Source organism: Alligator sinensis, unplaced genomic scaffold (genome assembly GCF_000455745.1).
Source record: "Alligator sinensis unplaced genomic scaffold, ASM45574v1 scaffold59_1, whole genome shotgun sequence".
Lineage (NCBI taxonomy): Eukaryota > Metazoa > Chordata > Crocodylia > Alligatoridae > Alligator > Alligator sinensis.
In genome coordinates, this window is record NW_005841878.1 from 4,365,931 (window position 1) to 4,380,356 (window position 14,426).

Sequence of the window (14,426 nt, forward strand, 5' to 3'; positions counted from 1 at the left end):
CTGTTTACCATGACACTAACAGAATTTCACCACAAGGTGCCAAATGTTAATGGAATATCAGTGGCCAAAAAATTATTCAAGAAAAAAGTTATTGCCCAGGAGTGATTCAATTTGTTTCCTGCTGCTTCCCTGAACCTGCACCCTTCTAAGAAAGCAGGTTCAGGGAAGCAGCATGAAGCAAGAAGGGATAACTTCCTCACTCTCTCAAGCAAACAAATGCCAGTATTGTCTTTAAGACTCCATTAAAGCAGCCACCTTGACTCTCTGACACTTTAGCCCTGTGACTCTGTAGACACTCCAAAGATGACAGAGCTGCTCTACATGTACTTTACCTTGCACTTCACACACACACAAAAAAATTAAGCTGCAGCCAAACAGCTCATAAGGATTATTTGGATAAAGAAGGGGACAAGCCAAGGACTAAGGTAACTGAAGAAACAGTCAGAGAACTTTTGATGGGTCTGAATAAATTCAAGTCAGTGGGAACTGATGAACTTCACCCGAGGATACTGAAATAACTGGCAAATGAGATTTCTGAGCCCTTGGAAATAATATTTACAAAGTCATGGGAAACAGGCAAGGGCAGTAATTGCATCAAAGATGATCAAACTTGTCTAGCATGATTTGTTCTTCATAAATCCATGCTAACCACTCGTGATCACCCTTTCCTCCTCCAGATGCTTGTAAATGGACTTCCATATAATATGTTCCAGTAACTTCCCAGGTACTGAGGTGAGGCTAACTTGTGTATAATTCCCAAGGTCCTCCTTTTTACACTTTTATTTATTTATTTATAAAAAGAGAGGCGCTATGCTGACCCTTTTCCAGTCCTCTGGTACCCATCTCCAATCCCAAAGTAACAGTTTTTTTCAAAATTGCTTTGCCTCTACTATGAAGAGTTTTAATGACAACAAAACAAATCTGGAAAAAAAAAAAAAATGAGGCCCCTCAATATGATTACGTTTTCAAGAATGATAAGGAATTAGGAGCTTTGCGTACAGGATCTTCTTCAGAACTTTTGCACAAAACTGCAACCACAAGGGTTGGGTTCTGTGGACTAGCCTGGAAAACTCCCACTCAAGTAATGAGCAGGCCTGCACTCTGGTAAGATCTCAGCCCAATTGCAACATGGCTACAGAAAGTACTGTTAATTTATTTCTGAATTTATCTGAGAGAGGACAAGGTAGGAAACTCAGTTCTCACACAATCCTTTACAGCATCACCAATAAATCACTCACTCTCATATTCTACATTTTTTTAAAATAGTTGTGTATAAAAATGAGGGCCAAGTCTCAAGGAGAAGAAACCTAAACAATCTTTCACACCGAACAATCAAACGTAACCTGCTTTAGCTTTGAACAGCAGGTTACATTTGATTGATCAGTGTAAAAGATCGTTTAGGTTTCTTTCTCCTGAGACTTGGCCCTCATCTGAATGCAGCTTGTAGCTTTGAACAGCTAAATGGGTTAGTAACATCAGGCCCCAATTAGCAGCATCTTTTTATGCAGTTTTGCATTGTACTTTGTCTTACAGCTTCCCTGAGAGCATATTAATCACAGAAAAGGCTTACACAACAGCAGTGTTTTTACTTCTCTCTCATGTGTTTTAGATGATTCCAAATAGGGAAAGGGAAACTTTTTTTTCATAGCACAGATGCGTTTAACAGCACACATTCTGAGTAAGAGAATGCAGACATGCAAGCTCACTGTATGACATCTACAACAAGGTTTAGCAAAGATGTTACATCCCATTGTCCAGTCTACTGGAATAAACTGTGAAATTCTGGAAGCCTGCACAGAAAATGTCCTATAGCTGCTGTTAACATCCCATTTTAATATCACAAGATGATAGGACTGGAAGGGACCTCACAACTTATCTAGTCCAGGCTCCTGCTCACTGCAGCATCATCCCCGATTAAACCACCCCAGGCAAGTGTCTGTCCAACTGCCTCTTGAAAATTTCTAGGGATGGAGATTCCACAACTTCTCTAGGTAGCTTATTTAAATGCTTGACCATCATCATAAGGAGGTCCCTCATTTTCAGATTCTTGTAGCTTTATAGCATCTAATGCAAAAACATTTCAACTTGAGATGGGAGAGAGTTTAAGGCAAGGTGAAATTACAAGACGACAGACTTCCTGTTTATAACAAATTCTTACATTTCACTCAGTTATCCCCATGTAAAGGCTAGTAACTCTGTTTGACTAAAGCATAAATACCAAAAAGGCAGCCACTCTTAATTTGAAAATATTGAGAGGGAGAACTCACCACTTTCATTGGCAGCTTTTTCTTAGTTAGCTATGTGCTCCAGTGGGAAATTGTGCCTAATTTGTAGGTTGAATTTATCTGCCTTTGGCAAAAAACATAGGCCCAATGGCTGATAGCCCTTCTCCACTAAATGGAAGCCTATTAGTTTCTAGTAATTTTTGCTCAGAAAAAGGAGTAAATAATCAACTCACTTCTTGATGTTCTTTTGATAAACCAGATAATAAACCCTCACTAGTGAGTTTGATCTAAATTACCCAAATCCCCTAAATTTTATTCCCATATTTCAGTGTACGTTTTTCATTCCAGTCCATTTTGCTCCTACTTTTTAAAATTAGAACACAAAATGTTTCAAAGGAACCAATTTTAAGTACATATATTATCAGTTGAAAGTAACCTCTCTGACTATATTGAATGCAATCAGAACGAGATCACTGCTCCTTAAGGCAACCATTAACTCCCAGTACCAGAACAAGTTCACCTTTCGCCATGGTAGTGAGGTCCAGAACAGAGCTACTACTCACTGGTAAATGACGACACAATCTTTAGATAATTATTTTTAGACACTAACATTTTACTGCCAGCTGTATGGGGCCTCGAGCATACATCTATAAAACAGAAGCCTTTCCTGATCCCATAACACAACAGGTTTTCAGTCTGGGGGTTTTTTTTGTGACACTACAAACTAGTACTTAGAGAGTAGCTCGTGGCTGTTTTTCTATTTGGTCTTTGCAGTAGATCACTGGTTCCTCTCTACTGGGCTTTGGTTACATATTAAGCTACATGTACTGAAGATCCTTGGGTTTCAAGCTACCAATAACTGTAAAGCAAGTAACGGCGCCCAATAGTAGAACAAGCAGGTCCATCATTTTTAACTATTCTATCCTTTCTAAACTGAGATTTTAAAATTTCAAAACAAGTCAATCATCTCATCAAATTTTAGCAGTAATTTATGTCAAATTTCTTCTCATTTCTTTGTACAATGCACGCTCCTGATTCAGGAATTTGACTGACAGCTACTTTTTCCTGCTTCTAATTTAACACTTTGACTGATTTTCAATAAGTGTAGCAAAACTAATTCACCTAAAATCTAAAAATACAAAGAGAAAACTATAAAGATTTCAAGGGAGTAGTGATGGTGGAAGAATGCCATCTTTTGCAATGCAATTAGTTTCTGAAATGCTACTCACTTTTTTCTTTCCTCTCTCCACTTAGCGATCTCCTCTGGAGTATCCAATTTAATTCTTTTAACACCAGGAGCATGCATCTAGGGAGTTAACGGTTTCAGAAGTATTTTAAAAAATATGCAAAGAGAACATTTGATTATACAAAAGAAAAAAAAACTCTGCATCTTTTTCAACCAAGATATCCCTGAGCCTGAATGAAGCTTAATTTTCATCACTTATTTTCTATGACAATACAGGGCAATTCTCATTTTCATTTACATGATTTGCATGTTTAACATGGAACTGAGGGTCAAGTTTTAAGGATTTTTTCTTTCCAGAGGCATATAAAAAAAAAGCTTAAGACGATGGAGAGAAAGGAATAGCAGATTCTTCACTGTGGACTTCAACAGGAATTTAAGTTCTGAAGCCGTCTCAGATACCTACGTTCTTCCAATGTATCTGAACTAACTTCTCGTGTGCACGAAAACTGCAGCCCTCTTCTGGGCACTGCAAAATAAGGAAAAGTGTATTTAATATTTGAGTCTGCATTGACTTATATAGGCAACTCATAAGAGCATAAGAACTGCTTTTTACTGGGTCAGACATAGCTTCATCTTACCCAGTGTTTTGTGTCACACAGTGGCAGACAGCAAATGGTTAAAGGGAGAATGAACAGCGTATGACCAGGGTTTTTTCCATTGTTCCCTTCCTACTTGCATCTTCTGGCATTTAAGGTCTAGGAAGTTCCAATTCAGAGGCTAAACCACTAACTCCCATGCTCAATAGCTACTATTCACTTCTCCTAGAATTCATAAAATCCTTTTTTTTAATCTGGTTAAACTGTCAGTTTGCCACAAGATGTTGGGGCAATGAGTTCAACACTTTAGTTATGCACTGTATGAGAAGGAACTCATAAGTCAACTACACATTTCACCACTGCTCCATACTAATAGAACTAACCATTAATATATCTCAGCCACTGTAGCCAGTTAATACTTTCCATAAAGTAGGGCTGCCCATTTGCAGGCTGCATGGGGACCCTAAGGGGTTGACCTGCAGCCCCTGGGCTCCCAGTCTGGACACTGCACCCACACCACTCTCCTTCTCCTGTTGCTGGGGTCTCTGGGTTCCCCCTTCCCTCCTCCATCTTGCTTCCTGCCTCTGCCCTTGGAAGCAGCACAGCATGCAGGGCCAATGAAGCCAGTGGGAAGGGAGCTTAGGAACACCTGGTGACCCTGCACAGCACAAGTTTAGGGCAGCAAAGGGGCCCCTGCCATGTAGCAAGGGGCCACATAGCACAACGCAGGGGTGCTGGTGCAGCATACAATTCCTGACTCCCTGAAAGTAGGACAGCCCTGGCCAGGAGCACTGAGAGAGAGCTATATAAAGGTCCAATTGCTACAGCTTAAAAAAAAAAAAAAAAAAAAAAAGTCATTCCTAAACTGACTGAAAGCTATGCACTATATTTACCATTTTATTTTCAAACCCCCTTTGCTGAAGTCAGCCAAAAAATGGAAAGTCCTGTCTCTGAAAACAGTTCAACTGTGATGCAGACACAGAGGAAGATGCTTTTGGTAGCAGGCTTCTCAATTTCTGTTGGGGGACCCATTACCAGGAGCATCTTTTTGTTTTATTGTGGTTTGGGTTTTTTTCCAATCAAGATACTGGATTCCTCCCCACTCTTATAACCAGGTTCGTGCTCCAGGGGTGGCAGGAGCGCCCCTTGGTGGCCATACCCTGCTCCAGCTCTAAGGTACTCTCCCCTTCTCACTCACGTACCACACCTTTGGTGTAATTGTTTCATTGGAAGGGAGGATGCCTAGTGGATCCTAGAGTAAGCCCCAGTACCTCTAACAGCCAGCAGGTTCCTCCTGGACTCCACTGGTCTCATTCCTACCCTTGCTGAGCAGGGGCTCTCAGTCCACCCAGGCCCCAGGGCACTTGTAAGCCTTAAGGCCTAATTATGTGGCTCCAACCACCCCTTATACCATGCCTTGCATATGTTGCCTGTCCAATTAGTCTTTCTTCAAGGTAGCACCTGTGACAGGTAGGGGTTCTCCTGGTTCCTCCTGCTCTGGAGCTCTTTCCACCGCAGCCACCAGGGCCAGACTGCCTGCTCTGATTCAGGCCCTGGGTTTATATGGCTGGAAGCCATGCTCCATTTGGTCATGTGACTCCCTGAGCTGCCACAAATGTTTCCCTAGTAAGCTTGCTGACAAGGCTCCAATGCAGCTCACCGCTCCTGGCCTTGCTGCTGCAGCAGGGCCCATGCTTCCCAAGCAGGATTTTTCCCTGCTAGATTATCACAGAAAAACCAGCTTTGATAGGCACTCCTAGCCTCTGCCTCTTCCCCTGGCTGATTATATTCCTTGCAGCCAGCTCTGGCTGCTACTGTTTTCTCCTCAAGTAACAAGAATCTTCTGGCTCTCCATTACACCTCCCCACAATGTTTTTCAAAACAAGATTCTTTCCATTTGAGGACTGACGGTGCTGGTGAACTGATCCACAGCACTCTGTAAGCAAAAGGTCCTATTATTATTTCACAAGTGTTATATAACAAAGGGACAGAGAAGAAATCTATTTCCCCGAAGTTAAACTTAACCCAGAACTGTTTAAAGCATACAAAGCCACCAGCTACACACTATTAAGCTACAAGATCTTTTGAACAATTAGGTACAAAGTCTACATTGCCCCTAGTCTTTATTAAGGGAAACTAAATACCTGTTAAAAACCAGATTACAACTCTCAGCGACCAGCAAGGAAGAACTTCACTACAGTTTCTTGCTTGAAGTGATAGAAGTAGAGCAAATGGCACCTAAGAATTACTCCTATTGTGGAACTGTTTTCAATGGAAGAACCATGGGACACTGGACGGAACAATGGGATGGAAAAACTGCATTTAGCTCAGATCTGGAGTAGGAAATCCCCTAATATTTCACGCAGGTTTCAAACCCAGATATGCTTTCAGCATCAGGGTCACCAACAGCCAATCCCATGCAACTACAGGCAAAGGTTACAGATTTAACTGGGACCTTAGCTTTACCGCTTAATCAAAAAGTATACTAATTAGCACTAGCACTATACTCCTTGTCTTAGATCCCAGTTAAGGTAAAAGTACTGATTCTAATGCAAATATTACCAATTGATACCACCCTTGTAGAACACGGATCCCCTCTAGAGATCTTCCATTCAGACACTGACCATGACAAACTACACTGAGGTTACAAAATCAAACACCAAAATGAAAGAACGTTGACAGAAGGCCAAAAACATTACTTTAATATAGACTTCCTAAAAATAAACAAACCCAACCTGTGTGTGCTGTGCAATGTGTTCATCATACTTTTCTTGGTTTTTAAAGCCACGGTCACACGTATCACAATAGTGAGCAAAATCTGGTTCTTTTTTCTTTTTGTTCTGCCAAAAGAGGAAAAAAAGGGGACAGGGTTAAAGAAATTGATTAAAAATATTGGCTCTTATTTTAAATAAAGTAACATGCTGTGAAGAAAGCGTTGAAAATATTTTATATCAATTGGAATTTCAATACTCCAGATATCTGAAATGCAGCTTAGTCTGAAAAGTAATTTTAAATCAAACTACCATATTCCACTTCTCTCAGCTTTTAAAGTCAAATAGGTTCCGTTTACTTTTCTTTTTAAAGCATCAATGCTGCCAACCCATCCCAAGCTTTGAATATCTAGGTAGACTGAAGATATCAAATGAATCATGAGAAAAAGATTCTTGCAGGAGGCCAGCCCGTCTCAACAATAAAAAAGCACCCCACGATACTGAATTTAGGCTTACAGACACATCATAGTGCACGCACCATGTGTTTCAATTGAGAGTACTCTGTACTTGAACTACAGCTGAGGTTGCATGCTCGACATAACAATTATAGTAAGTACCTTCTGTTTGTAGTTTCCACTGCCAGAACGTCTGTAATACGGGGGTGTTTGCTCAGCTTGCCATTCTGAGGCAAAATGGCAGCTTCCACCTTCAACAACACCAGTTACCAAAAACAAAAAGAAAATTAAAAAGCAGCAATTATAAATTAAAAGTAATAAAAATGCAATGTGAGAATACACCCTATTTCCACCAGGATTATATTTAAGGGAAGGGGGAGCGGAAGAAGAGTGTACAGCCTAAGTTAGTGCTTTTCAACCTTTTTTCATTTGCGGACCCTTAAAAAAATTGAGTGGGGGTGTGGACTCCTTTGAATTGTAAGCGTGGGTATTTGCATACTTCCGATTGATCATAGTCATCTTCTACAGATCCCTTTTTAATATTGTACAGACCCCCAGGGCTACAGGTTGAAAAGCTCTGACCTTAGTTATTGGAGCCAACCTTTCCATAGAACTGCGGAGAAGTTGCGCCTGAACGGACCTCCAAAGGTCAACCCCCCACAAGGCAGGATCATCCCTAATTAAAATCAACCAAAACAAATATATAATCTAACCTCTTTGGAAAACTACTGCCAACCTTTATGCAACACAAGACATCGCACCCTAACCTGCCACAGGTAAAGCAGGTGGACTGCAGCAGCCAACATCCTGCTTCTGTAAAAGGTTGCCAATATGAACTCGAGAGACCCTGGGTAGAGAGAGGTCTGCACCCCACATTAGAGAGGAAAGCAAAACCCCCCACAGCCCGTACCAATCTGACGCTGGGGTAAAATTCCTTCCTGCTGCCAAATATGGGGATCAGTCTGACCTGAGCAGAGAAGCAAGACCCTCCAGCCATGAACCTCAAGGTTTATGCCCCAGCAGGAGCACTGGTGCACCCCAGGAACAGGCGGTGCCACCAATCAGCCCGAGGGCTGCTCCAATCCCCTTCCCAACCTGCTCTCTGCCCCCGGCGGGATCAGCCACATGCGTCCCATGCATGGGCCACCCCCAGCCTCTGTAACTTGAGACAGCCAGAGCTCGCAGAAGGGTATACTGGCAGCGGCTCCAGGTGCCTCAGCACTGCTCCTCCCGCCGCGTACCTGGGGGCGGACCTGGGTGCTGCTCCCCGTAGCCGGGCGCCGGCGGGGGCTGGTACCAGGCGCCGGGCGGCCCGAAGTCGGTGGGCGGCCCCCAGAAGCCGGGTTCCCAGGCAGGCGGCGCGCAGAACACGGGGGGCGGTGGATACCAAGCGAAGGGGTTCATGTCGGGCCCGACCCTTGCTGCTGCCTCCACATGGGCCGCCTCGGGGGCCACCACGTTGCGCGTCACTTCCGGGCCCGCTGTAAACACCACGTCCCCCCCCCTCGTGGCGCAGAGCTGGCCAATGGGCAGCTAGCAACGTCATCGGACGACGCCGGAAGCGCGGCGGAGTCTCGTTGCGTTGCGCTGCGCCGCGCCGCGCCGGCGCTCCTGTTATGGCCCGGGAGCTGATCGGGCCGGCGCTGCCCCCGGGCTTCCAGCGCTGCCCCGAGGCGGACCCCGACGAGGACTTCACGCAGGGTGAGGAGGGGGTGGTGGCCGTTGCTGCCCACCAGCCTCTGGGCTTCGCCGCGTTCAGGCCGCTCCCGGTCTCGGAGTGGGGCTCGGCTCTGGTTGTGGCACGTGTGACTAAGGCAGAGGTTCTCAACCCCCGGGCCGCAGCGGGTTGGCGGCCGGGCCGCACGAGGGTTGGCTACCAGACTGGGAAAGGCATCCGACTGAGTATAAAAAAGGGTTGGCTGCCGCTCCACGGTATGCCGGTCACTTCCAGACTGCAGTTTGCTGGTCACGGTCGTTTTTGGGCCGCAGCTTGCTGGTCCGTGATCTAAAAAAGGTTGGGAGCCCCTGGACTAGGGTGACTGCCCATCCCTAATTGGGCAGGACAGTCCCAAAATGGGAACTTCAAGCCCTGGTCCTGGGCTGCATGACTCCGGACAGTATTTGTCCCGGATTCACGGTATCGTGCAGGGATCTGGGTTTTCCATTCGCGGCATGAAGGTGCTGCTTGGGGCTGAGGGGAGCAGGATGCAGGAGGTGCTGCATGAACATGGCCGGGGATACAGCCAGGAAGTGTGGAGAGCAGCTCCCTGCAGGTAAGTCTGTGAAGGGGGGGAAGGGACATGGTGGGCGGCAGATTGAGGCCCCCACGGTGGGCTAGGGGGCTGGCAGCACTGCCCAGGGTGGGACATGGAGTGGGACGGAGGCACGGGTGGTTCATCTGGGGAGGGAGTACAGGGGGCAGCTCCCTGTCACTGCAGGCACATTTCCCCCCCCCCCCAGTTTTCTGCATGGGGTGGGGGTGGATGCAGGCTTGGGGCTCCCTGCCCTGCTGCCCTTCTCCTGGGAGCCCCATGCTGGCTGTACCCCTGTGGCAAGGGGCAGTGTTGGCATGGACTTGTGCCCTATGCTGCTCCCGGGTAGACAGGGGGCACACAGCCGGTGCAGGGCTCCCAGGGAAAAGGCAGTAGGGCCAGGAGCCCCAGGTTCACAGCAGGCAGCCCACACCTGCGCCTGCTCTGCTTGGCTCTGCTGCCGGCAGGGAGGGGTGGGGAGGAGAGGCAGAGACATGTCTTGCCTTTCCATTTTGAAGTTAAGTCACCCTGCATGTGACAATGACCCTGCATCTGTGGCCGGTCTACGTTTGTGGCACAGTTCCCCAGTGAATTATGCCCATGACTTTTTGCCATTCATTGGTGAAGTGTGCTGTAAATTTAGACTGTCCACACACGCCAAGCGATCTCCCACCATAAAAAGGACTCTCCAAAATTAAAAAGAACCTACTGGCTACAAAGTTAGTGCTTGGAAATGTGTAACAGCTCTACAGCTGGTTTCCATCCACCTTTCATTTAAACATGTAGCCGGGTCTTGATGCTGCTGGCTCCTGTTGGAAATATTCTTGTTTATGTTGTGACTTGCACACAGACACCCCATGTCACCTTGTAAAGGATATTGAGGCAGCCTAGGGTGGTGTGGGACCTGGCTGAGAATCAATGGATTAGGGGTCCCAGGTGTGTATACATACGCCCATGGAAAGATGCAGGGTGGATGTAAAGGTGCACTCCCCCCCCCCCCCCTTTGAGTCCTGCTTCACCCAAACTTTAAAGCCAACTGCGTGGGGGGGTTAGCGGTCTTTCTGTTCAGGCAGTGATGAGAGAGTCAATTGACTTCGTGGTTTATTATCTTCTTCCTGAGTCCTGCTAATCTCTCTCCATTCCACAGGTGTTAAGGATTCTTCCTCCCTTTTATGGTCTTGATCTTCCACTATTCAAGCTATTCTTTCTTCTGCCATTTTGCTGTCTGTTTGCCGTTCCTGGTAATGAGTCTCTTCCATTTCACAGCCCTACAGACGCTTTTGATCTCTAGCTAAAAACCTTAACTCAGGTGTGGTCATATTAACTCAGATTTAGAAATGACTGACAGTGAAATATTTGAGGCACTGCCAAGACATTCAAAAAGGCTAGATTTTGTTTTGTGAATCTGATAAGAGATGTACATTTAACTATAGTGACTGCAGGACTAATGACATGCTATACTTTATTTGTCTAGTTTGGTTTTTTTCAATTAATATATATGCCTAGCAAATTGGTACACATTCCAATAGTTTGCTGTGATCTTAAACTTAATAATATGGCCTAAGGCCCTTAGGATATAAGTAAAGCGTCTAGTTTCTCTTGAACTGGAGAAAATGTGTCACGTGGTGATTTATCATGTATTCTGCACCCCACTTTTCAAAATCCTGGATCCATCCATGCACATCGCCTACCTTGGACCTAAATCTCATTTGCTGCACTGGCAATAGGTTGCTCTGTTGTATGTCAGTATTTATTGATACTTTTGGCTTGCGTAAGGCCATCTTGTCAAATCCTATGCCATTTATTGGAGAGGCCTGTAATTATTCTTAGTAGAAAGTTTAATCGTATATCTAGAAATAATTAGCTCATCCCTACAGAAGAAGAGCATTTTTGAAACGCACTGGAAAAGTGTGGGTGGTCTAACAGCAGGGTCCAACCAAGGGTGACCAAGGTATGGTCTGCCACCTGTATCTGGGTTGGGGAGCTACATCATGCAGCCCACAGGGCTCCACACAGGACCAGAAATTTGGCAGCAGGATGAGTGGCAACAGCATTAATTGCCACAGCTCCATGTTCGTCCTGCCAAATTTCTGAACCTCTGGGTAGCCCCTGCAGGCTGGATGATATGACCTTGCATGCCACATCGGGCCTGCAGACCAGTCTCATGCAACTCATCCAGCTGCTGAGCCAAATGAGTTGGACCCTGCTGTTAGACCACCCACACCAGACAAGATAAAATAGGGCATGTTCATAAATGTCTTTGTGTTTGTGCTTGCCTGCATTTGTCTTATATTTGAAGCAGCCACTTCTTAGTTACCAGGATGCATAGAAAATGAAATAACTTGTTTGTGCAAGAAAGACATTATCTTCACTGCAGTTAGATGACTTTAGACTAAACTTTGTTCGTATCTGTAAGAAGATTCTGTGAAAGACGCTCTGGAATGGGAAACACAGCCGTATAATAATGGCTTTAAGAGAGGTGAACTGAATTCAAACTATGTTAAGTACTTTTAAATAATATCACTTTCCTTCTTAGTTTAAAGGCACAAATACACTTATGGGTCATGTATTTTGAATAGAGCCATTGAAGAATGTTCTGACCAAGTCCTGTTTTAGTGGAAAGTATTTATTTGTTGAAACTCAAAATTTTCATGGAAATGTGTTCATTTGAAATATACGTTGTTCGGGAAAGGCATCTCAAACCCAGGTTAGAATTTCTCATCAAAATTGGAGAGAGAGGAGACAGCCCAGAGGTTAGGACACTCACCTGTGATGTGATCAATCCTGAGTCATGTTTCTTTTCTGCCCAAGAGGGTAGACACACAGTGCTTTTACATCAGACTAATAGGACTTCACCCCAAGTAAAAGTGGAGTAGATGCGGAGTATTCAGCCTTACTCAATGGTAAAATAACCCTTCAGAAAGGCAGTTTCATCCAGGGGTCACTGTTTTAACAGTGCAAACCCTCTCCGTTGTCACCTAGTGGCCAAATGCTATAATAACTCCTTCTGCAGACAGTTAATTTGGCAGAGGGAGTCTGGGTTCTATTTATTAAACATAACTTTGATAAACTTATTGTGAATTTATTACAGAGTAAAATGTAGATACATTTCTCTGTAGTGATAATATCATGTGTCCACACCCTTTTTCAGGTTAGCTGGGTTCTGTAGCTACCAGGCTGTTGGCTATTCTAGGATGGGTTTCCTATTGGGGCTGTTAAACTTTGTTTAAATAATATTCACTAAAGCAAGGACTTGAACAACAAATTTCCCAGCTTAAGGAACTGATCTTGCAGACACTAAATCTTTTGAGTAATGCACGTGTGAGCATTGCCCTGGAAGTCACTGACACTATTCATGGAAGCAAAGTTAAATGAACAGCTGTTTGCAGAATTAGATCCTAAAGGTGTTTTTGGCTTATCAGGTCTTCAGTGCAGCTGTTCCTGTGTTTCATTTGTTAAAAACTACTCACTTTCAAGACTAGTTTGGACTTAGGCTTGTTCATTTCTGTTAATATTTTTCAGCTGTGTTAAAACCACTTTTATTAATGCATCTCCCTTAGATGAGGCCCTGCTGCTCAGTCTTATAAGTTTTATATAAAACTCATACACACTAAGTAGTTGCCATTCTGACAAATAATTAGCATATCAATTTAGCTTTAAAATTCTATTCCTGCTCAATGTAGTTTGCCTTAAGCTGTGATGAACAGAGGGCATGGAACTGCACAGAATGTGGTTGCTGTGGCCACAGTGGTTGCTGAAGTATATCTAGGATTTAAGTCCAGTGAGGTGTCAGGAGAGGAAGCTGGTTGTTAGTGGAATAGGTGGAGGTGGTGCCCGAGTGGGAGAGGTTGTTGAAGTTCCATGGGAAGGTTGGAAGGGGGAAGGTAGAGGAGTTTGGGGTCATTATTGGATTCCTTACCTACTATATGTGCTGTAGGTACACTAGCTGCTTCCTATATTTAATCCAGCAGAGGGAGCTGCAGGAGGAGTGATTGCTCCTGAAAAAGCAGCTGCCTGCTCAGGTGGTGCCATAGCAACTTAATGCTGTCAGAAGACAACTGCCAGCAGTGCCTCCTGTCTGCCTGCAGCTCAGCTCTGTGTGTAACTTGGAGATGATCTGTCTTCTTTTGGTTTAAGACTGCTTTACATCAATTAAACATGATTCCTTTTTTGACCAGTATTTAATCAACACCCTTTGCTGATTTAGGACAGGGTCAGCAACATGCAACCTGTGAGACAGATCTGGCCTAAGGAGCTGGTGGATCCCACCCATGAAGCTGGATGGTTTTGCCTATACCCACACTGGGGCTGGACAGCTGGAAGATGCACGTGTGTTGCTGACACTTCTCCCTACCTGCCAGTCCTCAGGTGCAGGTGAAGCTTCCAGCCAGTAGGAAACTGAGCTAGGGTTGGGAAGCTTCCAGGTGTGCCCACGCAGCAGCTGGGAGGCAGCAAGATGTAGCATGAGAAAATAGTGTGGATGCAGCTTCTTGCTGCTTGGCCCCCAGCTCATTTCGTCACTGGTTGGAAGCCGCACCCTCCTGACAGCCAGGAAGTAGGGAGAAGTGGTGGCAGATCTTGTGCTCAAGTCTTGACCTGGGGCCTGTGAAAAGCAGTGGCAGTACAGGGGCAGCTCCCAGCTGCCTGGTCCCAGCCTCACCAAAGCCATTTAGCTTGCAGCAGACTGGAGCTCGGTTGTTCTGGCCCACAGCTCATAAAGGTTGCCAGCCTTGTTTTAAGACATTTTAAAGCAAAGTCAAGTGTCTGTGTGCAGGTTTTCAGTTTAAATCAGTTTAAAAACACACTTTCAGTTAAACCAGGGCAAAATTAGATGTAGGTAAGACACGATGATCCAGTTGGGATGGACAACAGAGCACCCGTGGGCCTGCGTTCTATTTGTGATGTGTGTTTTTGGCAGCTCTGTTACCGATGAGGCCTAAAAGCTGTAGTATAAACACTATTTAAGGATGCCCTTAGCATAGTGCTTTATATATTCCTGCT

At 44.9% G+C, this 14,426-nt stretch overlaps 2 protein-coding genes across 13 annotated transcripts in view; one reads left to right on the top strand and one right to left on the bottom strand.

The window, feature by feature from the left end:
• NUFIP1 (NUFIP1, FMR1 interacting protein 1) overlaps nt 1–8,667 on the bottom strand; it is a 63,285-nt gene extending 54,618 nt beyond the window's left edge. For 3 of the 4 annotated variants that reach the window (XM_006017326.3, XM_025196220.1, XM_006017325.3), the window contains exons 1-5: nt 8,415–8,667; nt 7,336–7,424; nt 6,743–6,847; nt 3,875–3,937; nt 3,455–3,531 (exon numbers count right to left, since the gene is read on the bottom strand). In XM_006017326.3, coding sequence (XP_006017388.1) covers nt 3,455–3,531; nt 3,875–3,937; nt 6,743–6,847; nt 7,336–7,424; nt 8,415–8,577 — 497 coding nt within the window. In that variant the 5' untranslated portion in view covers nt 8,578–8,667. The remainder of the gene's footprint in view (nt 1–3,454; nt 3,532–3,874; nt 3,938–6,742; nt 6,848–7,335; nt 7,425–8,414) is intronic. The other variant, XM_025196219.1, reaches the window with a different exon arrangement.
• Nucleotides 8,668–8,720: 53 nt separating this feature from the next.
• Nucleotides 8,721–14,426, top strand: part of GPALPP1 (GPALPP motifs containing 1) — a 30,532-nt gene continuing 24,826 nt past the window's right edge. For 4 of the 9 annotated variants that reach the window (XM_025196221.1, XM_006017327.3, XM_025196224.1 and 1 more), the window contains exon 1: nt 8,726–8,874. In XM_025196221.1, the coding sequence (XP_025052006.1) occupies nt 8,790–8,874 (85 nt within the window). In that variant the 5' untranslated portion in view covers nt 8,726–8,789. Of the gene's footprint in view, nt 8,875–10,582; nt 10,667–14,426 lie in introns of those variants that run through there. The other 5 variants (XM_025196222.1, XM_025196227.1, XM_025196226.1 and 2 more) reach the window with 5 other exon arrangements.